Consider the following 24,613-nt stretch of genomic DNA (forward strand, 5'->3'; position numbering starts at 1 on the left):
TTAGACAAAAATAGGAAAGGGATTCGAACACAGCACGCTGCAGAAAGCATTCCAGTTTTGTTTTGGATTAGAGAAACTGCTAACGAATTAACAAAACTCCACAATGAGATCTACGGCTCCATCAGATGAAGTCTGATTGCAGCGTGTGCTATCTGCCTATGGTGTCACTGGATGTTACTATGTGGTTTGCGCACTGCCTTCTCGCAGGCGACATCGACTCCCACATTGGTAAAACCTCCCCGTTCCACGTAGCCCATCAAGGAAAAGCTATTGACAGTGCCTTAAACAGAAACCGTGTCATTCGTCTGATAGTACGACATACTAAGCATTTATAAACAGTGATTGACAGAAAACCAGCAGACGTACTAAGTCAGGGAATAAAGCGGAAATTCGTAACCTGTTCTTCTAAAATTCATAACGCTGACACATTCTGTGTAACGACCGTTGGCTAGACAGTATGTCAGGAAACTCCTCATAGATTCCTCCAAGGAATTAAATTGATAAATTAATCAATCGTGAGGGCTTCAATACTTCGTTTCACCATAACCATACAATAACAACAGAACCACAGCTGAAATTGGATACTGTCATTAATATGAATGCCTGAACAAAGGTACTGGCTGATTAAAATACAAATCACGCTGATTTGAATAGCTGCAGATGGGATGCGAGAGATTTTTATCTCACTTTCCAATAAATCACTCTGTAGAATTTCTTTTTTTTCTAGGAGTTAATTTTTTTGTATTATTCTATTTCCTTGGGCTCCATCGGGCCAGATGATTAGCCAGTCACGTTCTTAGGTAATATATTACAATTACACATAGCCTGTATGTTAATATCAGTTTTTTGAATGTCTCATTGTCTTTTAACTGTTATATATCACTACAAATAACACAAACGTATAAACTTTGTTATTCTTGGGCTGAGAAAGTTGACAATAATGATCATTTTTTACTGGTATACGTTTTTATGGGGTTCAGTATCAGAATTAAATAACTAATAGGACAAGAGATTAACACTGCGCACAAACAACCGATTAAAAAACGACTGCATAAGATTTCTTCTTCACATAGCAGTTGCTGGTGTGGAGCTGTTGGAGTTCATCAAGTATTAACGTTACTGTGACCTGTGTCTTTCCAACTTATAATTTAGAGACGAACGTCCGTCTCTGGAAAATATCTTCCAACGTGGACACAGACTTTTGGCTGCTGGGCACGGTTCTTCATAGTTGCGGCTAGGGGGACTCCCAGTTTGACGTTTACTTTATAATGTTAGCCTGCTGATTGGTGTAGCGGCAACAGCTGAGCAGCAGGTGATTTACGTCTGCTACTTATGAGACATGATGTTCGCGTTATGGATATGTAACTTTGATTCCGGAGAGATGCTCACGATAAGACTGGTATCAATTTCGCAATCTTACGATTGATGTATGTGATCGTGAAATTTTAACTTCGAATACGATGTTCTTTTGGGAATGCATCGTTCAGTCCATGCAAAGTTTTTTCCTTTCGTCATCTGAGAGGTTTCCCACAATCGGTACTAATCATTAAATGCCCTTTTAGTTACAATGGTTACGAGTCTGAATAAGGTAGACGCACAAAGAAAGGTATTGCGCTTTGCCGCTCTTTGCTAACTGGTCAACAGTTTCGTTGTCTCTGATTCGGGAATGTCCTTTGATCCAGGGAAAGTCCACTCTTTTATATTGTTTGCTAAACTGAGAGATTAGTTCCTGTACGTCGGAGAGGTAACAGCTCGTTTTCGAGTTCCAGGATTGATGCTCTAGTTTTTATAGCATGAGGAAGCTTGTAGTAGTTCCGATTTCCGTAGTACGACACAAATATGCAAACCCTGTTTCTTCACCCGACTTAGACCCGTCTGCGTAAAGCGTCATGTGTAGAACCATATCTAGTTGCTCTAGGGTAGAAGTAGAGAAGCGCCTTTGTTGATACGGTATATATTGTTTGTAGGGAAAGATTTCATACTGAAGTCTGAACATCGGAGATATGACATCATTCAGTATGCGAGAATGGTATGTTGTTGCTGACAGGTAAAAGTAAGACGAGATATCGAAAGATTCGTATGGCATTATTGTCTGAAAGACCCCGTAGGGCTGGTTCAGTCATCTAGTCTAAAAGAGTTTTATTCGAGCATACGCATGCGCTAGCGATCTCGGACACGAAAGCTGGTTCAAGAGCATAACTTAAGCGTCACTTGCTCATTGTTTTCCTGTCACTGACCGTAAATATGTTCCTTACTGTTGATGCTGCGTCAGTATGGGACACCTTCTATGGGGATACTGACGTTGCACTACAGTTCTATGTCCTTGGTTCTGTACTTCGTGCTATCTATCTTATTCAATTTTTTGACGAAACGTTGAAACGAAATGCTGTACAGATCACCTTTTCTGCTGCACTGACTTGGGACAAGGTCTTCGGTCAGTGAGTGAATTGCGCCGCTGCTCACCTGGAAGAGCGTCTCGTCGTCCCAGTGGGGGTTAACCTGGGCCAGTCCGTTGGCGACGCGGTTGTGCTCTCGCGCCATCAGCGTGTGCATACACGTCAGCACCAGCTGCTCGTTCACTCGAATCTCACCTGCAACACGGAGGGCCGTGAGCAAGTGCAAACCGTACACTATCTTTATTACTTTATTTTGTTTCTTAACATTTACAAATCACTTACCAGCTTGTGACTAAGACAGTTACGTTTTCGCAGTCTTAGTACATAAGGTCATTTGATTTCTTATTATTTTGGCAATGTTTAACAATGTTGTACCTTGTAAACTTAAAACTGCTTAGGATACCAAAATGTTTAAAATTAACAATTTATGTGTTAAGAATACAGGAAAATAGGAAGACAGGAGAGAATGTTATAGAAAGCCAACACTGATACTGTCTAGGAGGGAGTACGTCAGAAAGACATTGATCCTCTTCTTCCTGGATAACGATCACACGATCTACTACTGCTCGTCTATGAGGGCGAGGACATCAGCGATAGTCTAATCCTGTCGCGCTCAGATGGTGTGACTGTACGTCTGTCTTAAGCAGTACTTGTAAGTTACAAGTTGTGAAGACACAGGCCACAGTAACATCAAAACTTGATGGACTGCAACAGCTGCACACCAGCAATTGCTATCAGAAGAAGAAATCGTAGGCAGTAGTTTTATAATTGGTTACTTGTTGGATGTATCCAAACCTCTGTATTCCTCTCAGTTTCTACTCTCTGCAGCTCCCTCTGGTACCAGAAGTAAATCCCTAATGTTTTAACACGTGTCCTGTTATCCTGTCCCTTCTTCTTGTCAGTGGTCTTCCCATGTATTGTCCGCCCCCATAGCTGAGTAGTCAGCGTGACGGATTGCCGTCCTACGTGCCCGGGTTCGATTCCCGGCTGGGTCGGGGATTTTCTCCGCTCAGGGACTGGGTGTTGTCTTCGTCATCATTTTATCCCCATCCGGCACGCAGGTTGGCCAACGTGGCGTCGAATGTAATAAGACCTGCACCATGGCGGCCGGATCTGCCCCGGAAGGGGCCTCCCGGCCAATGACGCCAAACGCTCATTTCCATTTCCCATGTATTTCCTTCCTCGCCGATTCTGCAGAGTACCTCCTCACTGCCGGCCGGTGTGGCCGAGCGGTTCTAGGCGCTTCAGTCTGGAACCGCGCGATCGCTACGGTCGCAGGTTCGATTCCTGCCTCGGGCATGGATGTGTGTGATGTCCTTAGGTTAGTTAGGTTTAAGTAGTTCTAAGTTCTAGGGGACCGATGACCTCATATGTTGAGTCCCATAGTGCTCAGAGCCATTTGAACCATTTTTGATCCTCCTCACTGCATACCCTATTAGTCAACCTATTTTTTAACATTCTTCTGTATCATCACATCTCAAATGCTTCGATTCTCTCCTGTTTACGTTTTCCCACAGTTCATGATTCAGTACCATACAATGCAGTGCTCCGAACGTATAGTCTCTCGAATTATGGCCTTCGATTGATACTAGTAGATATCCCTCGGTCAGGAATTCTCCGTTTTTTCTGTGCTACTCTACTTTTTATGTCCTCCTTGCTCCGTCCGTCATGGGTTATTTTGCTGCCTAGGTAGGAGAACTCCTTAACTTCATCTACTTGTTGGTTATCAATCTTTATGTTACGCTTCGTGCTGTTCTCATTAGTTTCGTCTTTCCTAGTTTTACTCTCCATCCACGTTCTGTACTCATTAGATTATTCATTTCATTCAACAAATCCTGTAGTTCTTCGCCTTCAGGGAGGTCAGCAATGTCATCATTGAATCTTATCATTGATATCCTTTCACCGAGAATTTTAATCCCAGTCTTGAATCTTTCTTCTATTTCCGTCGTCGCTTCATCGATATATAGATTGAACACTAAAGCGAAACACTATATGCTCGTCTTACACTCTTTCTAATCCGAGCACTTCCTTTTTAGCATCTAATCCTACTGGTAACTCTTAGTTCTCGAATTACCCTTCTTTCCCTATAGCTTACTTCTACTTCTCTCGGTATTTTGACTATCTTGCACCATTTTACGTTGACAATGCTTTTCCCAACTTGACAGATCCTATGAACGTGTCTTGATTTTTCTTCCATTGTGAAGCGCAATGGTGGGACTGCCTCTCCGATGCCTTTGTCTTTCCTAAGGTCACACTAGTCGTCATGTAGCAGACCCTCAGCATTCTTTTCCGTTTTTCTGTATATTATTATTGTCAGAAACTTCGATTTCTCTTACAATCTAATGTTACTGTCTAATGAACACTTGTTTTCGTGACACTCCGGGGATTAAACATCAAGCCTTCACTCTATGTTTATCTGTCATCGCCTATGCCGCTATCGTGTGGTCTGCTATCACTGCTGCTGCTGTGTGCTCTAGTATTGTCTGTGGAGTTATTCGTCGCCTGTGCTCGTTGTCGCCCGTATTTTCATTGCTACAAGTACTCTTTACGCAGCGCTCTAGATATTCTGTCTGCAGAGTAGTTGAGATCTGTCCACTACCTTTGCTCTCTAAGTGATTGCGTTGTGTAGTCGTGTCAGCCTTCTGATCGTCTCCCCTGAGACCAACCGTCACAATGTAGAAAGACGTGCTCTGGGATCCCTCCATCTCTACAGGCATAATCAGTCTCCCGGCCGAAGTGATTGTAAACAAATTTTTGTAGAGCAGAGCTAGTATCACGTAGAGTAAAGCACAAATAAAATTAAAGTAAACGAGCTTATTTCAGAGGCGGTGTTATGAGAACATTATGAAGTGCCTCTGAAGTTCATTTTTATTATCGACACTTGCAAACTTCTTTGTTTTTAATGGCTTAGAACAATGACATATCATACAACTTGACAATCTGCTGTAATGGATACTTCACAATTATAAATTTGAGCTCTAAATCGTAAATAAATCAAATTCTTGCACTACAAATAGTCATTTGTGCTGGTGATAATGTCCGTCATCCTTCTCACGCTGTTGAAACTAACAAGGTCCTACGCCTACAGAGATCTGTGTAGTCAAACTGTCGTACACCGATAAAGCGACTGCGGAAGAGTCGCAATATATGAGCTATAACTAGAGCCGCACTCTGCCAAAACTACGATTCGGTAGTTCTAGTACACTACATAAATTACGTAGTAAATGATAGTACTACCAGCAGAAGTCGTATAATTGGTACAAAAAGAAACGTAAGTGAATGCGTAAGAGAGAAAATTCGTATTTTTGTTTGTTTCGTTATTTGTTTGGCAAATAATTAGAATCGCACATCACTCAACTATAGTCCATTGCATATTTTCTATCCTTACAGAAAAAAGTGCATTTCATAAATAATAAAAAATTAGCTGGGCGTGTAACTTGTGCGCTCTTACGTAACCAAAACAATTTATTTTATATTTACTATCAAATTCTTCAGCATGATCAAAGACAAATGTGTCCTGTTGTTATTGATAAATGCAAAGTTTGTTTATGAATAATAGAAAATTGTTTTGTATAATATATTAAATAAATTCGCTATTGCAAATATGGACAACCATCAGCTGTATAACTGAGTGGCGAAATGAAAATTTGTGGCTGACCGGCACTCGAAGCCGGATTTTCCGTTTGTCACGAGCGCTCGCCTTACCATTAGGCTACCCGAGCACTTATCATGGCCAGATCCAGACTTCCATATGTCGTCAACCACGTGTCTACAACCTGCACTCGAACAACCATTATACACACATCAAAAAATGTTTTGCTTCAACCCGGTTCCCAGAACTCCTGAAGATAGACGTTGGCTGTGGGTATTGTATCACAGACAGTCTCTCTTTGACTGTTCACAGATGTCACTAAAGCCGCCCAAAGATGTAAATAGCCATGCATGAGCAGCGCCTATTAGACGGAATGGTTCCGACAGCCGATCAGTTCCAGTCATTCCACTAGGAAGGAGATACACGGCTCGTGTTGTCAGTAGTTCAACCATGCCTAGACGGTCAGTACTGCGGTTCGATCGCGTCCGCATTGTTACTTTGTGCCAGGAACGGCTCTCAACAAGGGAAGTGTCCAGGCGTCTCGGGGGTGAACCAAAGCGATGTTGTTCGGACGTGGAGGAGATACAGAGAGACAGGAACTGTCGATGACATGCCCCGCTCAGGGGCCACTACTGCAGCGGATGACCGCAACCTACGGATTATGGCTCGGAGGAACCGTGACAGCAACGCTACCATGTGGATTAATGCTTTTCGTGTTACGACTCAAACTGTGCGCAATAGGCTGCATGATGCCCCACTTCACTCCCGACGGCCATGGCCAGGTCTATCTTTGTAACCACGACATCATGCAGCACGGTACAGATGGGACCAACAACATGCTGAATGGACCGCTCAGGATTGGCATCATGGTTATTTTTTAGCCAGATCTCGTAAGTTCACTACTATTTGTGTCATACGTTATTATAATTGAAACAGCAAAACCATTGAGACATTAGATAGATTGCACAAATAGAACTCCTAATGTAATACCGTCAAGTCTGCAACCCCTCTGTCATTCATAAAACATTTCATTCTGAGGGCAACAAAAATGGATTCTCCATTTTGAAACAAATTATGTTCAGAATATCATCAGCTTCCCTAGCTTTGTATGACGTGCATATAAAAGGAAAGTAGAAAAGTATTTGAAATTAACTTAAATACATTATTTGATTCAATCCAAAGAAAAAATTCGCATCCCAGTTACTATTTACATCATTGGCTTACACTGATCAGTCAGAAAATTATGACCACCGACCCACTATGGGTAATACCCGTCCACGCAACACCAGCGACGCCTGGCGAGGAGTGACTGCTAGTCAGAAACACGCACGGTGGATGTAGTAGCAGTGAGCGTCCTGTCCGTGTATGGAACAGGGAAGGCACACGATCTACACCATGTGATCAAAAGTATCCGTACACCTGGCTGAAAATGACATACAAATTCATGGCGCCCTCCATCGGTAATGCTGGAATTCAGTGTGGTGTTGGCCCACTCTTAGCCTTGATAATAGCTTCCACTCTCGCAGGCATACGTAGAATCAGGTGCTGGAAGGTTTCTTGGGGAATGGCGGCCTATTCTTCACGGAGTGCTGCACTGAGGAGAGGTATCAATGTCGGTCGGTGAAGTCTGGCACGAAGTCGGCGTTCCAAAACATCCCAAAGGTGTTCTATAGGATTCAGGTCAGGACTCTGTGTAGGCCAGTGTGGCCAGTCCATTACAGTGATGTTATTGTCGTGTAACACCGCCGCCACAGACCGTGCATTACGAACAGGTGCTTGATCGTGTTGAAAGATGCAGTTGGCATCCCTGAATCGCTCTTCAACACTGGGAAGCAAGAAGGTGCTTAAAACATCAATGTAGGCCTGTGCTGTGATAGTGCCACCCAAAACAACAAGGGGTGCAAGCCCCCTCCATGAAAAACACGACCACATCATAACTCCACCGCCTCCGAACTTTACTGTTGGCACTATACACGCAGGCAGATAACGTTCACCGGGCATTCACCTAACCCACACCCTTCCATCGACTCGTCACATTTTTTCACTGTTCAATCGTTCAAAGTTTACGCTCCTTACACCAAGGTTGGCGTCGTTTGGTCTAACTGTCATAGTTGTTGCAGTGGATCCAGATGCAGTTTGGAATTCCTGTGTGACGGTCTGGATAGATGTCTGCCTGTTACACATTACGACCCTCTTCAACTGTCGGCGGTCTCTGCCAGTCAACAGACGAGGTCGGCCAGTACGCTTTTGTTCTGTACGTGTCCTTTCACGTTTCCACTTCACTATCACTTTGGAAACAATGGACCTAGGGATGTTTAGGAGAGTGGAAATCTCGCGTACAGACGTATGACACAAGTCACACCCAACCACCTGAGCACCTTCGAAGTCCTTGAGTTCCGCGAAGGGTCCCATTCTGCTCTCTCACGATATCTGATGACTACTGACGTCGCTGGCAGTAGGTGGCAGCACTCTGCACCTAATATGAAAAACGTATGTTTTTGGGGATGTCCAGATACTTTTGATCAGATTGTGTATCTGGGTTTGACCGAGGGCAGATTGTGATGGCCCGGAGGTTCGGCACGAGCATTTCGGAAACTGCACCATTTGTCCAGTGTTCGAGGAGTGCTGTGATGATTGCCATCAACACATGGCGAAATCAAGGTGAAACCACGTCCGAACGGCGATGGGTTGGGGGTTCTCTCTCATTACCAGGTGCCAGGCATCGTAGACTGACCAGACTGGTAAAACACGACAGTCGGCGACCTTAGGTGGAACCATCATCAGACTATGATGCTGGGCAAAGTACAAGTGTGTCTGAACACACAGTCACCGAACACTCCTAATGATGGGCATCCGCAGCCCAGCCGATGACCCATGCATGTGCCATGGTTGATACCAAGACACCGGCAACTACGGGTGAAATGGGCACGTGACTGGCGACACTGGACGTTGGCGCAGTGGCAGAGCGTTGCATGGTTTTATGAATCCAGATACCTTCTTCATCATGTCGATGAGAGGACCTGAGTCCGCCGTCTTCCAGGAGAATAGTTCCTTGACACCTGTACGGAGATAAGCAGTCGGTGACTCCATTACGCTCTGGGGAACATTCAGGAGGGTATCCATAGGACCAGTGGAGCTCGTGGAAGGCTCCAAGACGGCCAAGGGGTATCGAGACATGTGGTGGGTGCTACATTACTTCCTAGTCCCATCGATCGACCAAATAAACCAAGACCTGCGCCATATGCGGTCGAGCATTTCTCTGCAAAATGATGGGAAGTCACATAGAAAATTTCGTCGCTTCAGTCTGTAAGCTGTTCATTTTTGGAATACAGCCTGGGACCAGTTGCGATTGATTTGGTCGATCGATGGGGCTGGGAAGTGCTGTACCACCCCGGATTTCAGCCCTTGTGACTTCAGATTTTCCTAATTGAAGAAATCATTTCATGACATTCGCTTCAGAACTGTTACAAAGATTCGTTGGGCAACAGACCGTTCCTCCCGAACTGTCAACGCAACTGGCGTTGCGAACGACTTCCACATCGCTGCTAAAGGGATATACACATTGCTAGCGAGTGCAGAATAGTAAAACTTTGAAAAACATATATATATATATATATATATAATGTAGTTTGTAAATAAGTAGTTGGCACTATTAAAGTTCGAACCCTCGCACAGACCGGAATTTTATCAGTGTTTAGCTGTCCATCGTCTTGATATCTACTTACTGCATCTAAAAGCTCTTAGTGTTAACATTGTGAATAGTGCTTTGATCACAACTGACCTCCCTCGAAGCAGTACATGGACCTGTTGGGCCGCGTGCAGCCCTCATCCGGGATGTCCAGCTTGAGCGGCAGCAGGTCCTTGAGCCCATATTCATTGAAAACGGGATTCATACGGAGCAGACCGCCATAGCCGGCGCGTAGATGCCTGTAACACGACGGCACGTTGCACGATGACCTTCTCCACATAGTGCCAAAAATATTACATGTGCACTATGCCATGAGGATGTTTCTAAACGTAAGATCACATTATAATATTTTATCTTTTCTGTCAGCATCACAAAACTATTCGTTGGTATTAAAAATTTTTCGTGGTTACGGGAGATACATTATAAGAATTAATAAACGAAAAACTGTTGGACAAAGTGGGATAAGACTAGGTCGTGGGATGAAACCAGGTACCATGTTTCTGATGTACTGTTTATGCCCTCTGGTGGAGAGATGCAGAATTACTCTCCACTAGTCAAGAATGTTCAGTTCACCGCACCTTTGAATGTAAGTTTGTTTTACGGTATCAGCTGATTAATGTTCGTTTGTTTTTAATCTGTAATTATTACATAGTCATTACATTTATAAAAACTCTACTTAGTCAGGAATATTAGATTATTACTAAGTTTTTATACACTAGCAAACTATAGGGATTTTATTTAATAGTAGCGTGAACTTGTTTTTATTACCTCTACACTCGGGGAAGACCGGGTACGCTGAGTGGGGGCAAGACAGGGCAGTACCCGGTCTTGCCCGAGCTTATAATACTGCATTACAAAATGATTTTTTTGTCGGTGTCAAATATGCTGAGAACTTCCAAAGGAAGACAAATTGACAATTATGCAGCCAGGAGGTCATGTAAGAGGTAATAAACGACGCGTTATCAGCTAGGATGGGCTTCTTGAAACCTGCAAGGACCTTCAATGTTTCACAAACTACCTTAGAAGACAGATCAAAAAGGGCTAGGATAAATAAAATAACTGCCAAAGAAGTGGCAATTAAAGTACGATTGGGCCCATATCCGCTTGTGTTTTCAGAACAAGGTTGAAAAAATTATTCGATCATATTTTAATACTAGAGAGTGGACTTTCTGGTTTAACTCTGAAAGATGTCCGGAGATTAGCATACGATCTTGCAATCAAAACTAATTTGAAGCATAAATTCAACGATGATACGAATATGGTTGGGACTGGTTGTATGGTTTTCCAGACAAAGTTTCTTTACGATTCCCGGAAAATACTTCGATATCGAAAGCTATGGGCTTCAATAAACAGCTTGTTGACGAATTTTTTTATTTGTTAGAATATCTATGTGAGTAGCACAAGTATACAGTGCCGATGAAACAGGAATAACGACTGTTTCTATCAACCATCAGAAGTTTTTCTTTTCGAGGAAAAAACAGGTTGGATCATTAGTATCAGCTGAGCTTGATGCTTTCGTTACTTGAGCCGCTAACTTTCTGCCAATAATTTTTATATTTCTCTTCGAAAGAGGGAAAAACCTCTTACTCACTGATGAAGCACCACCAGTGCTCAATATCATCCTTCTGGATGGATGCAAACCGAAATTTTTACGTACAGGTTTCAAAAATTTATTTTGTTTTTCAAGCCATCTGTAAATAACCAGTTCTCTTGATTTTGCACGGGCTTGCCATATATACGAAGAGCTTCGATTAAGCATCGGTCTCTTTTTGAAACCAAGTATGTTGAATCGTTTATCAATGAGCCCCCCTTCTCTGAAAGTTTGGAACCACAAGCATTTTGTAGTGACTCACTGGCTACGTCGTCGGTGTCTAACAATCTCTAGGTTAAACAGATTAACACCAAAGGCTTTTGAGTATTAGCTATCCGATCTTACCCTATTTTCCCCTAACATTTGTCAGCTGCTAAGAAGCTTTACCCTACTACTTCAGTATGTCGCGTCAACATTTCCAAAAACTTAGCACTAGATTTCTGTTAGGAGACGACACCATCCCAAAAGAAAAGCAGACCAATCCCTTAACATTATTCAGGCTTCCCATCTGCCTCCATTATACCTTGCGCTGTTAGAGAAAATCTTTAATACACACAGAGATGAGAGTGGAAATACGGAAGTTCTCCTGAAGGATGTATAGACATCCATTTATTGACCTTGCCACTTTTCAGATCTCAGGAAAATATTACGCAGTACAGCGATGTTGGTTCAGAAGTGAAACAGAAACAGCAGGCTGTTGTAAAGCCTCAGCAGTGACGAGAAAGCCCAAAAAACTTCGACTTATGTTGAAGGCAAAACAAAAAAGTTTCGTTAGTAGCGGAGGTCAGGTTCTTTCCTTCTGAAACTTAAAAACGGTGACTGACTTCTTTTGGGGGCGCATAAGAACTTTACTCACTCAGTATAGGCCCTGTTGCCATGAAGCACAGCGAACGGAAAAATTCACTGCTGGAGATGAGATAATGCGTCGCAAATTTAAAACTCGCTCTTAGATCTTAAATATGAAAATAATTTCCTTAACAAGCAAGAGCACATAATCGAGGGCTTTGATGAAGAGGAAATTCATAAAGTTGAATTGCTGGCTGAGATCTCTCATCTCAGTAGAAGAGATCTGAGTAAAAGTGATAGATGACAACCAAACCACAGCGTTTCAGTGAGGTTATAGATCGTAATTTTCCAAAAGGTGGAAGAAAAAGAAAGGTACCATAAAAGAGAATTTTCGCTATTGATACTGTGGGACTACAACTACACGCAGGTGCGTTGTGGGATTCCATTAGACCCACTCCCAGCCTATTGGGCAAATATTCCAAATTTGGTCTTCCTAGGCTCTAAAATTCCCGATTCTACAATGGGTCAGTACTTCGAAAACACAGAGGATGAAAAGGATATATTCCCTCTCTCTCATTCCCCCTCCCTCGGCCCCCTTCCGCTCTCCCTCTGTGTCCCCTTTAGTGAAAACATAGGATCTTCAACAGGACAAATCTCAAACAATCTGCGCTATTTTAGGATAGTAAATAAAAAATCGCCGTTGGTTGCTCGCTGATCAACGCAGGGTAATCACATCTACCCTTTTTGTTACATTGACTTCTTTGTAAACAAGACATTTTTATGATAGCTTGACAGTGGTTTCATTCTTGTATGACTTTTTTTTGTTCTTTTGAAGCATAGATCCCCAAGTTTGTGACACAAGTACTTTATTCGTGGTTTCGTCTTCCTTTAATTGATGAGTAAATACACTTTTGCGATATACCTACTGGATTTCGACATATGGTACATAGACATACAAAACACGATATTGTTATTGAACAACGTGTCTTTTCTCTCCCATATCAGTTTCTTTGCACAACGGAAGCATTAGTAATGGCTCAAGGAGAAATATTTTTCCTGCAGGTTGTAAAGCTTAAAATGTTGCGACTAAAAACCTTACCTGGCAAACTTCTCAGTGACCCCATACACCGTGTTTCCATCAAGCACGGCAGTGAGTGTGTTATACTGTGCCCTGGAACCTGTGGAAGAAGAAATGCAACCGTTAGACATAGTTATTTTGATGGTTGTTGTCAAAATATTTTCTCGTTGTGTGATTAAGATATTAGATCAGAATACGAGAAATTTATCAAAGAGGTTATCCATCGCATATTTGAAAAAATAACAATAATACACGATTGGATATTTTTTTACTGTACCCAGAATTTTTTCTAAGAATTAGTCGCGATGCATTTAAATTTCGCTAACAACTATTGCGTTTTGTAATTATCGCATGAAAACTTATTTTAAAACACGGAACATGCTGTTTCATAAATATGGCGTACATGCTGTTTCATAAATATAGCGTACATTAAGGAGTTAGTGGTCTTTGCTGCGACCTGCAAATGTATTTCTGCAGATGTACTTCGATATTGTTTTGAAATAAGTCTGATAAAGTGACGAGCAACACCCAGCGAATTTAACTGAAACTTATGGGAAAAGAAAAATTCTGTATAAAAGTGTAAGTACTATCTAACAGTACAAGAAAGAGACAATATTTGCATGTAACGCATAGAGTAAATATCAAGCCAGAACGGCTTAAAGCACAGTTAGCAACAGGTATGAGCAGCCCACAGTGGCTCGCCTTTCATGTGTTCTCTTTAAAATATTATATAAAAATTTTCTTTTTCCATAAATTTGTAATTATGTTATAGGCCACTTTAAATATTTAAATTCTGATGAAGACACTCTTAGAAGTGTTGAAACCAGGTCAAAAAGACTAAAAATTGTGACCGAGGGCTTATTTATTTCAACTTCAAGTTAATGACATACCTACTGAAGCTACAATAATGATTGCCATCGTCCCTGTACGCACTCCTTACCCTTTTACATCGTTCTTCCCAACCATATCTTCCTCATTTCGCAGTATATTTAGCTGGTACAGTTTCCTAAAATTTCCTTTCCCCAGAACTCTCTATATCATAAAACATATATTTTATACAAGAATAAATTCTTTCTATATCTACCACTATTATTGCATTGTTATTACTATTATATTAGTATTATTATTATCAATATTAGTGGCAGCAGCAGCAGCAGTGGTAGTAATGGTACATTACTGCCAGTATAAATTAGTTCATAGTCACCATTATTTACTCAAACTGTCACTTTAGACACTCAAATTATTTTAATACTATTTGTCATATTAAAATTATAATTTCTTAGGTAATTACGACTTAGAAAATGTACTGTATGAGTGAAAACCTGCTCTGGTGCACGAGAGGGCCTGATAGTCCTAATCAAATCAGATCAAGTAAGTAAAAAATAAAAATAAAACCCAGGTTCCACTCACGTGTCCTCACAGCTGATCTACAGCGAGGACCTCTCTCCCATGTTCCAAATTCTCCTATGTTCCAAATTCTGCATGCCTAACAGAACCATCACTTCTGGAAGAAAGGCTGTTGCGAAAAAGCAGCTTGGGAACGGCCTAGGGGATTGTTTCCAGAGCGAGTTTTCACTCTGCATCGAATTCTCGTATGTCAGGTAGTTTCAATCAACCGAAAAGTTCGTAGACGAACACTAGGTAAAAAAAATTAAATCACCAATAAAAAAGGAAACCCCGCGATCAGGCTCTGAAGACCACGCGGTAGTCGACCGACCGCCGAGTCATCCTCAGTTAATCACCATTGTATGCGGTATGGAGGGGCATAGGGTCAGCACATCGCAGTCCCGGCCGTTGTCGACGTTCCGATCTTGGAGCCGCTACTTCTCAATCAGGTAGCTCCTCAACCGTCATCACGAGGCTGAGTGCACCCAAATCCAGTTCTCCAGTAGCTTCACTTTAAGTTCTGCTTGATTTCGCGATACTGAACTTGTCTAACGATATCGTAACAGTATAGTTTTTTTTGGGAAGCCACTTACCGAGTCTGCAACCAGGCCTTGGTGCCGGGAAGCCCCTGACGAAGTCCTGGCAACGGACGTTGAACAGGCTGTAGAAGTAGTCGTCCTCTGGGATCAAGATGTCCAGGCAGTAGGGGTTCTTCAGGTGCGGCGGGCGCTTGCAGCACTCCTCCGGTTCGTTACGGTTCAGAGGGTCTGCAACAGCACAGCAGAATCACGTGTCGCTAAATACTATGCTTGCCTTCACTACTTATTTCCATTTTGTTGTTTTGCTATGCGATGGGTAAAGAATTAAAAAAAAAAAAAAAGAGAATTAAGGTAAGAACATTAGAGCTTCAACAAGCCAACCGACATCATATTATTTCATTTCGATGCGTAAAACATTTAATTTTTTATTTAGTGGATTCATTAAATGGTCAGAGTTAGGCCACACCAGATTTGCTTACGTATGTGTGAGGAGTGTGACTCAGCTTCAGGCATAGACAGCTTCCAAGAAAACAAATTTTTCAGTAGGAAGATAACAACGATGAATGATACGCAAGTTCCCATTGAGTTTGCAGTCAAGATAATGTGGAAAGAATTTTGATTCGTCTGTCCAAGTATCTTCTTCCCGTTGTTACATGATCTAGTAACGGTATTCTTGTCCTTGCTGCAGTTGTAACTGGCTATCTTGTTGCGTCAATAATGGTACACGGGTGGGTGGTTCCTCGCGAAACATCTTTTGCAGCAAAGTGCATGGGCTTCGAACAACTTTCATCTTCACAAGCTGTCTCCATGGAGGTCACAAAAGTAATGGGATAACGATACTTGCGTATATAGATGGCGGTAGTATAGGGTACACACTGCGGGAAAGTCCGTACATTGGAAGAACAGTCATTTATACTCCGGTGATTCGTGTGAAAAGGTTTCCGACGTGATTATGGGCACACGACAGGAATTAACAGACGTTGAATATGGGGTGCTAGTTGACCTTACAGGCATGACACGTTCCTTTTTCGAAAATCATGAAGGAATTAAATCTTCCGAGATGCACAGTGTCAAAACAGTGCCAAGAATGAGAGATTTCAGGCATTACCTCTCACCACGGACAACGCAGTGATTATGGGCACACGACGGGAATTAACAGACGTTGAATGTGGGGTGCTAGTTGACCTTACAGGCATGACACGTTCCTTTTTCGAAAATCATGAAGGAATTAAATCTTCCGAGATGCACAGTGTCAAAACAGTGCCAAGAATGAGAGATTTCAGGCATTACCTCTCACCACGGACAACGCAGTGGCCGACGGCCTTCACTTAATGAACGAAGTACCGTCGTTTGCGTAGAGTTGTCAGTGCTAAGAGAAAAGCAACACTGTATGAAATAATTGCAGCAATCAATGTGGGACCTGTGGCGAACGTATATGTTAGGACATTGTAGCCAAATTTGGCGTTACTACCCTATGGCAGCAGATGACCGACGCGAATGCATTTGTTAACAGCACGACATCGACTCCATCGCCTCGCCTGTGCTCGTGACCATATCGGTCGGACCCTGCAAGTCTATTTGATGTCTACATCGACAACATTGTTAACTACCTGTAGCATAATTACTGTTTTCCATTTTATTGCATGGACACCCTGAATTCAGCTGACGGTTTAAGGATCGCCGTCTATTTCGCAGGTCTAGGGACGAAATTTAATTACACAGAGCGCGCCAAAATAAGTAGATAGATACGTACCGCAAATGTCCCTTCCTAATAATCTCAACGACTGGCTATAGGCAAGACAAATTACTTTTAAATACTTCAGTACAATCACTGCAGCAAACTCTTGTCAATTCAGCACGTTTTATGCAATTCATTTTGAGTTCTTCCTTGAATGTTTAAAGTTTGGGTGCGTACTTGGAGGTTTTGCGTAAACATGAAAATTCTGAGCCTTCTCAAATTCGAAAACGCATTTTTTTAAAACATTTTACAGAATGTTTATAAAAATTTGGAATGAAGATCAAGAATGTTGTAAGTAAAGTAAGATAAAATGATACAGGTAACGAGTGTCCTATAATGGATTGTTACTAAGTTACGTGCTACAGCTTTGGATGAACGTGATTACGACTTACGTGACGTGATGTATATGTGTTGTAATGCACGAGTATGGAATGATACGAAGAGATAGCGTAAAACCGTGTGCTAAAGCGCAGCTTACTCGCATAAAGGCTCCATTCGATGGCGGAACATCAATTGGCAGGGTCCCATTTCCTAAACGTCCACGCCCTTAGCCTAGGTCATTAACGCACACCTGTGCGGTGGTGCTCTATTCAGATGTATCCCCTTCAAATCCTGGTACTGGAGAAAATGTTCTTCATCAGTATTTGGCTGGCAGGGAAAGGATGGGTGCTGACGTCAAGTTTCTGAACACCAGTCATTGCACCGATGTCCTGAATTACATTCCAGATCTCGCCGGGGGAGAATATATGATACTTTCGATGATGTTCCTCCATCGGGTGGGGACGTTAAACTCGGTGACTTCTTTACTGCTATTCAAGGAGAGTACGCTATGTGCCAGTTCTGGATCTCACATTCTCATTCTCTCATGGCCACACAACGCAACACAATTCATTGCACCACACTGTACACATATAATTACACTCTTCTACACTCAGTACATTCAATTAAGACATTATCACAGTGCGCGCAGATGGACTACTGTGCGCAGAGCAATAAAACCCTTTGCAATAAGGCCTCACTCCAAGAGAGACGTAGTAGAGATGTGGGACTTAACGATGGGCACTGATGACCGAGCTGATACTCGAGAACAGTATTCCTCTTTCATTCCTCCAAATTCCATTCTAATACTGACGATATGTCCATGATTGGAAGCCCTTCTTCTGGAGTTAATGTCACCAGATTCTCGTGCACTATGGTCGTTACGTATGGAGACTGGTTTTGTAGCATCCTAATGCATCACAGTTGAACCTGCAGTGAACAATGACTTGTTGTTGCTGTACTTTCCGAACAAGACTTCAGAGTCTGTAAAACTGATTCTAAAGGGTAGTATGTACGTGAGGTTTGCACTTACCGAGCGGCGTGGCGGTGAGTGTGTAGTCGTGGTCCATGAACTGCCCCCAGGCGATGACCATGACAGTGCCCGCGTGGTCGTGGTAGCCCTCGTCGGGGTGCATCGTCCGGGACACGATCCGCGGCAGCGGCAGCTGGTTGCCCGACACGCTGATGCGGGGCGCCGTCATGCCGTCAGCGTACAGCGGACCCACCAACCTGCGAAGGCCGTACGAATTCCGTCACACATCATCACATGCCTTACTGGGTTTTGTTATTGTTTCACTCTCTGGCTCGTGAGGTAGGCATAGACCAACAGCTGGCAAAAATATCTAAGTTGGCAAAGGGGTTTACGTTTGAATACAGAAAAACGTCTAATATTCAGTGATTCAAGGAGTATGTTAAATACGCTACTGGTCACTAAAATTTCAACACCAAGAAGAATGGTAAATAACGAAATTTTACTTCTTGTGGGTAATACTGGACAGCAGGAAGAACAAATTATCAAATTTGTAGATGATTTATGGGCCTACAGGGCGGGAAATTTAGTACAACAGCATTAAGCCGGCAGGGCATCGATTCGCGCTAAACGCTGGTGACAGATGAGGGTACATTATTCCGTGTTGCTTCAACTCTATTCCGCAGTTCACAAACAGTGATTGCTGGTGGCTTGTGAGACCCCTGACCAGATGTTTTCAGTGGATCAAAGCTCTGAAGAATGTATCGGTAATGTCAGCAGTCGAATACGCTCTGTACCGCGAAAGGGCAGAACACCATGGGAAACATGCGGTCTTGTGTTATCTTGTTGAAAGATAAAATCACAGAGACCTCAAAGATAGGGTAAGGCACGTCAGTTATGTAATGGCAATGCAAACCACAGGCACCCCATTCTTCCAGAGCATGTGCAACGCCTGTATGTTCCGTATGGATGCTTGTTTCGCTGTAAACAAATCCATTTCTTAACTCAAAGTGATCCTGCGTGAGGAGATCAGACATGGCGAAGCGAACAAAATGTCTGTTCTCTCGAGCGCTAGACGTACGGGGACGCTGAGAAACTTCACAGTGTTGAGTGCAGCCCTCCTGAACCTCTCGATTCCACATTATCGGGATAGTCAGCGCTTCTGAACAAGGCGAGTAGCAGTACTGCGGAACAATAATCACCTGTCTCAATAGGCTTCCTGCTGCTATCGAATTCTAACACGAGTTGGCAAACTTTTCTCCTTCTTAGATGAATCAAAATACTGTCTTCTCACAAACAAGCAACATTCTGAATAATCTACCCTGGTACACAGCGTGTAAATGGCGTTACTCCTGTCTGCTTTGAGCTGTTGCGCTGAAACGGTAATCATTTTAATATCGAAGCACACAGTATACTTCATATTAATTTGACATTTGTTGCGTGTTGCCTTCGTGCTCCTGAAATTTCAATTGTCAGCGGTATAATCATGCAAAATAGGTCATTATTTACAACTAAATACATATTTGTTAGTGAACTTAGTGCTTAGTAATAATCCGTATGATTGGAGCTGACGGGCTGTCAGTCGCCCATTTCTCTAGAAGCAGTGGTATAGTAAAAATTTAAATGGTGCTCTGATATTTAGGTGGTGGCCTATAGTTGTTTTATCGTAGCAGAAGAGACAGCAGGTACTGTGTAATGAAGGCGGAACTCAAGGTTGGAACTGTAAAATTTTTAGGGTTCTGAGGAAAAATGAGATGAGAACAATACAGTGTTGGTAGGAACTCAGGGGACAAGGACATAGAAGGGCAAGGTGGAATTTTTGTTTATAAAAGTGGATTATATGTTAATATAACTGTCTTCTAGATCAGGCGGAGGTAATAACTAAAAGCTGACTTTGGAAGGCAAACGGGACATCTGGCGAATACAGTAGGGAGACCATATAGGCAGGGGGAGGCGAAGGTGTTCCATGTAGTGAAAAAGAAGGAATAATGAGGTCGTAAAGGATATGCGTTGGTAGTTAGTTGGGTACGTAAATAGATTTGAAACACATGAAAATTGAAGGAGTTGTAAGATTTTTGAGACGAAATTACACGAAAGGCATTTAAAAGTGATAAAACTGGATCGGGTTAGTTTTTGACGAATATAGAAACTTCGGGGAAGCAGAATACCATACTCGTTACATTATTGTTTTTAGTCGACTGTATGGGCTTCATCTCGGATTCTATAAAGAAAGGGAAAATTTGTATTATGTAACATCAACATCAGTTTGTGTATTTTAAGTTCTTGAATATGGGGTCTCACTGAATGACTGCACCACTTGCTTTACTCTCCCTTTAACAAGCGAGGTGACGTACGCTCCCCAAGACAGGTTCATAAGGCGACCACGTGAAAATTACGACATACCGAAAAATAACACATATCATTGAACAGAGTACCTCTCCAAGTTCCGATTCGTAATACGCGCCGTGACGTAGTTGCACTGACGTACAGGGGTCTCTCAACGTGTAGACAAATTATCCGCTCCGTATTGTCGCATTAGATTGCTTCGCGCCTGCAGAGAGGCAACCCAATGAGCTGCTATGCGGAATGATCTGCGGTCGCGCCTTCTCTGACAATTCGTGTCAATAAATTGCACGCACCATTTGACGTTCGCCGCGCCATAGACGGTGACCATAATGAGCAACTGTAATGTGAGTCAAAAACTTTGGAAGATGCTCTGTCCACTGGTGTGCATTTTTTTCTGTATGTCACGCAGTTTTTGGGCAGTTGTCTTCAGAAAAACCTTTTATGTCTCATTCCTTCCCGCACCCTCGCATAGGAAACTAAACAGAGGGAATTTTTTTCTTGTAGTTACTTCCAAAAGACGACATTAATTAAAATAACGATGTATTAATGTCCTTCGCTTTGAAAACAATTGGCAGTGAATGGGTTAATCAGCTGATATTTCTACTATCACAGAGCAGTCAGCACAGTCGTTAGATGCCTGTGCACATTTCTCGAGCACGTATCGATACAGCAGATGCCTGCGAACTTACCTAGAGAAGGGGGTCATGATGGCACCCCAGGTAGGGTGCTGTAGATTGGTACAGAGACCATCATAGCGACGGTACTTGCCGGGCCTGCATTCCACGTTGGACAGGAAAGCAGGACACACTTCGCGGATCAGCGTCTTAGAAGTGTCGATCAGAGGTAAACCCTTCTCGATCTCTTCGTAGCTCAGTCCATATCTAGAATGTAAGAAACAGATCGTCACGTTGAGCTCAGATTCTGAAGTTGGTGAGGTTTTTGTAAGGCAAACAAAACAAAAATATTGAACAGGCAGGAAAATCTTAAAGAAATCTCAGTATTTCCTGTGAAGAAGTCACTTAACCGCTCCGGTTCATATGCACAAGAGTAGCTAAGTGTATCGTCTTTCTTACACAAGTATCCGATGCCTGAGTTAGTAGTGTTCATTCCTATGCTAGAATGGTGATCGTAATGTTCTTCTTATCTCGTATGTAATGACAAAATTTTCAGCTGGTTGAAGAACAGTACTGCAGTCGTGATGTGTTACCTTCGTGAAGCGCTGAAGCATATTTTCCCTGTGTCTTCTCCTGCAACCTGTTCTTTTTTAATTCTGTTTTATGCCACAATACAAGGAAGTAAAATGCACAATGACAGGTTACTGGTCTTCACAGTAATAGACAAGCGTAGAGAACGTTTTGGAATTACCAATCCAGTGAACATCCAAAGATAACCCAATTTCCATTGTGTTGTTTATTCTCACTGCCTTCCTTGAGTCAAATGGGTAATACCCAGTTCATTGGCTTCTGGACAAAAGAAGAGATTGACATGATCCCAGAATGAGCATTCTCGTTTGGAGAAGAGAGAGAAAGAAAGAATTCGGATATTTCATCGAGCATATACGCAAATTGTTATACTTAGAAACATTGCGTGAAAGGAAGGGTGGCCGTGCGGTTCTGGCGCTGCAGTCCGGAACCGCGGGACCGCTACGGTCGCAAGTTCGAATCCTGCCTCGGGCATGGGTGTGTGTGATGTCCTTAGGTTAGTTAGGTTTAAGTAGTTCTAAGTTCTAGGGGACTTATGACCTAAGATGTTAAGTCCCATAGTGCTCAGAGCCATTTGAACCATTTGAAAGGAAGGGCATATCCCTCCCAACAGGACCGTGCCTAGAAAAGCACTGTTTTGCTTTATTGTTAACACATTTAATAACTTTCACTATGTAATGCAAATTACACTGAAAAATCATTGAGATTTACCATTTCACAACGTGTGGTGAGGATGTTACTACACTACTGGCCGTTAAAATTGCTACACTAAGAAGAAATGCAAATCATAAACGGGTATTCATTGGACAAATATATTATACTAGAACTGACAAGTGATTAAATTTTCACGCAATTTGGGTGCATAGATCCTGAGAAATCAGTACCCGTAATAACAGCCTTGATACTCCTGGGCATTGAGTCAAACAGAGCTTGGATGGCGTGTACAGGTACAGCTGGCCATGCAGCTTCTACACGATACCACAGTTCATCAAGATTAGTGACTGGCGTATTGTGACAAGCCAGCTGCTCGGCCACCATTGACCAGACGTTTTCAGTTGGTGAGAGATCTGGAGAATGCGCTGGCCAGGGCAGCAGTCGAACATTTTCTGTATCCAGAAAGCCCCGTACAGGACCTGCAGCATGCGGTTGTGCATTATCCTGCTGAAATGTAGGGTTTCGCAGGGATCGAATGAAGGCTAGAGCCACGGGTCGCTACACATCTGAAATGTAACGTCCACTGTTCAAAGTGCCATCAATGCGAACAAGAGGTGACCAAGACGTGTAACCAATGGCAACCCATACCATCACGCCGGGTGGTGCGCCAGTATGGCGATGACGAATACGCGCTTCCAATATGCATTCACCGCGATGTCGCCAAACACGGATGCGTCCATCATGATGCTGTAAACAGAACCTGGATTCATCCGAAAAAGTGACGTTTTGCCATTCGTGCACCAAGTTTCGTCGTCAAGTACACCATCGCAGGCGCTCCTGTCTGTGATGCAGCGTCAAGGGTAACCGCAGCCATAGTCTCCGAGCTGATAGTCCATGCTGCTGCAAACGTCGTCGAACTGTTCGTGCAGATGGTTGCTGTCTTGCAAACGTCCCCATCTGTTGACTCAGGGATCGAGACGTGGCTGCACGATCCTTTACAGCCATGCGGATAAGGTGCCTGTCATCTCGACTGCTAGTGATACGAGACCGTTGGGATCCAGCACGGCGTTCCGTATTACCCTCCTGAACCCACCGATTCCATATTCTGCTAACAGTCATTGGATCTCGACCAACGCGAGCAGCAATGTCGTGATACGATAAACCGCAATCGCGATAGGCTGCAATCCGACCTTTATCAAGGTCGGAAACGTGATAGTACCCATTTCTCCTCCTTGCACGAGGCATCACAACAACGTTTCACCAGGCAACACCGGTCAACTGCTGTTCGTGAATGAGAAAGCGGTTGGAAACTTCCCTCACGCCAGCACGTTGTAGGTGTCACCACCGGCGCCAACCTTGTGTAAATGCTCTGAAAAGCTAATCATCTGCATATCACAGCATCTTCTTCCTGTCGGTTAAATTTCCCGTCTGTAGCACGTCATCTTCGTGGTGTAGCAATTTTAATGGCCAGTAGTGTACTTTTTCTTAGCGTAAATAGTGAGCGAATCCGTAAAGTATCTATATTCAGAAAATTTAATACCTCAATAAATTATACTTTCGTTCTAGATAGTAAATGGAATCTGGATCTTCTACTATCTCGGGTCGCACTTTCCTACAGGCCGTCTGAGTACGCCTCACTGGCATACTAACTGCGTTAATCTGCTAGTACCTCTCTCCATTTTCCCCCCAAACTTCGTACCTACCTGCACGTGCGCCTGTCGGACAAAAGATCTTAGCAACGCACAGATGGTTGATTGGTCGAAAGCTACTAGCAACAAGTGAAACACGGAGCTCGATCCGCAGTCTGTCACGCATTTTAAATATGACAGGACGGGTCGAGATCGTTTTGTCTTTAGGACGACCATATTATTGCAGTAATTTTTAGTTTACCCACATATTCTCACACGGTAAATTAACATTGGCTACACAAATTATCTTCAATTATATCTGAGTGCTAGATCGGATAAGTCTAACAGTTGCTATAAAATCATTAGTGAGGATCTCTTAACTGTTTATGATTGGTATAAGGGAACAAAATCCACCATTCAGTTGTTAAATATGTTTATTTTACAGGTCTGTTTCGAAGGATTATTTCTTCAGTAGCCGGCCGCGGTGGTCTCGCGGTTCTATGCGCGCAGTCCGGAACCGTGCGACTGCTACGGTCGCAGGTTCGAATCCTGCCTAGGGCATGGATGTGTGTGACGTCCTTAGGTTAGTTAGGTTTAAATAGTTCTAAGTTCTAGGGGACTGATGACCACAGCAGTTGAGTCCCATAGTACTCAGAGCCATTTTATTTCTTCAGTGTTAATGCAAGCAAGAACGAGACAGA

The 24,613-nt window shown here is 42.9% G+C and overlaps 1 protein-coding gene across 1 annotated transcript in view; it reads right to left on the reverse strand.

The window, feature by feature from the left end:
* LOC126473871 (chorion peroxidase-like) overlaps positions 1-24,613 on the reverse strand; it is a 253,336-nt gene that overhangs the window by 33,002 nt on the left and 195,721 nt on the right. The window contains exons 5-10 of the mRNA XM_050101206.1: positions 21,118-21,309; positions 18,146-18,342; positions 15,111-15,284; positions 13,153-13,231; positions 9,770-9,915; positions 2,464-2,591 (exon numbers count right to left, since the gene is read on the reverse strand). Coding sequence (XP_049957163.1) covers positions 2,464-2,591; positions 9,770-9,915; positions 13,153-13,231; positions 15,111-15,284; positions 18,146-18,342; positions 21,118-21,309 — 916 coding nt within the window. The remainder of the gene's footprint in view (positions 1-2,463; positions 2,592-9,769; positions 9,916-13,152; positions 13,232-15,110; positions 15,285-18,145; positions 18,343-21,117; positions 21,310-24,613) is intronic.

The sequence above is a fragment of the Schistocerca serialis genome, chromosome 1 (genome assembly GCF_023864345.2).
Source record: "Schistocerca serialis cubense isolate TAMUIC-IGC-003099 chromosome 1, iqSchSeri2.2, whole genome shotgun sequence".
Taxonomy (NCBI): domain Eukaryota; kingdom Metazoa; phylum Arthropoda; class Insecta; order Orthoptera; family Acrididae; genus Schistocerca; species Schistocerca serialis.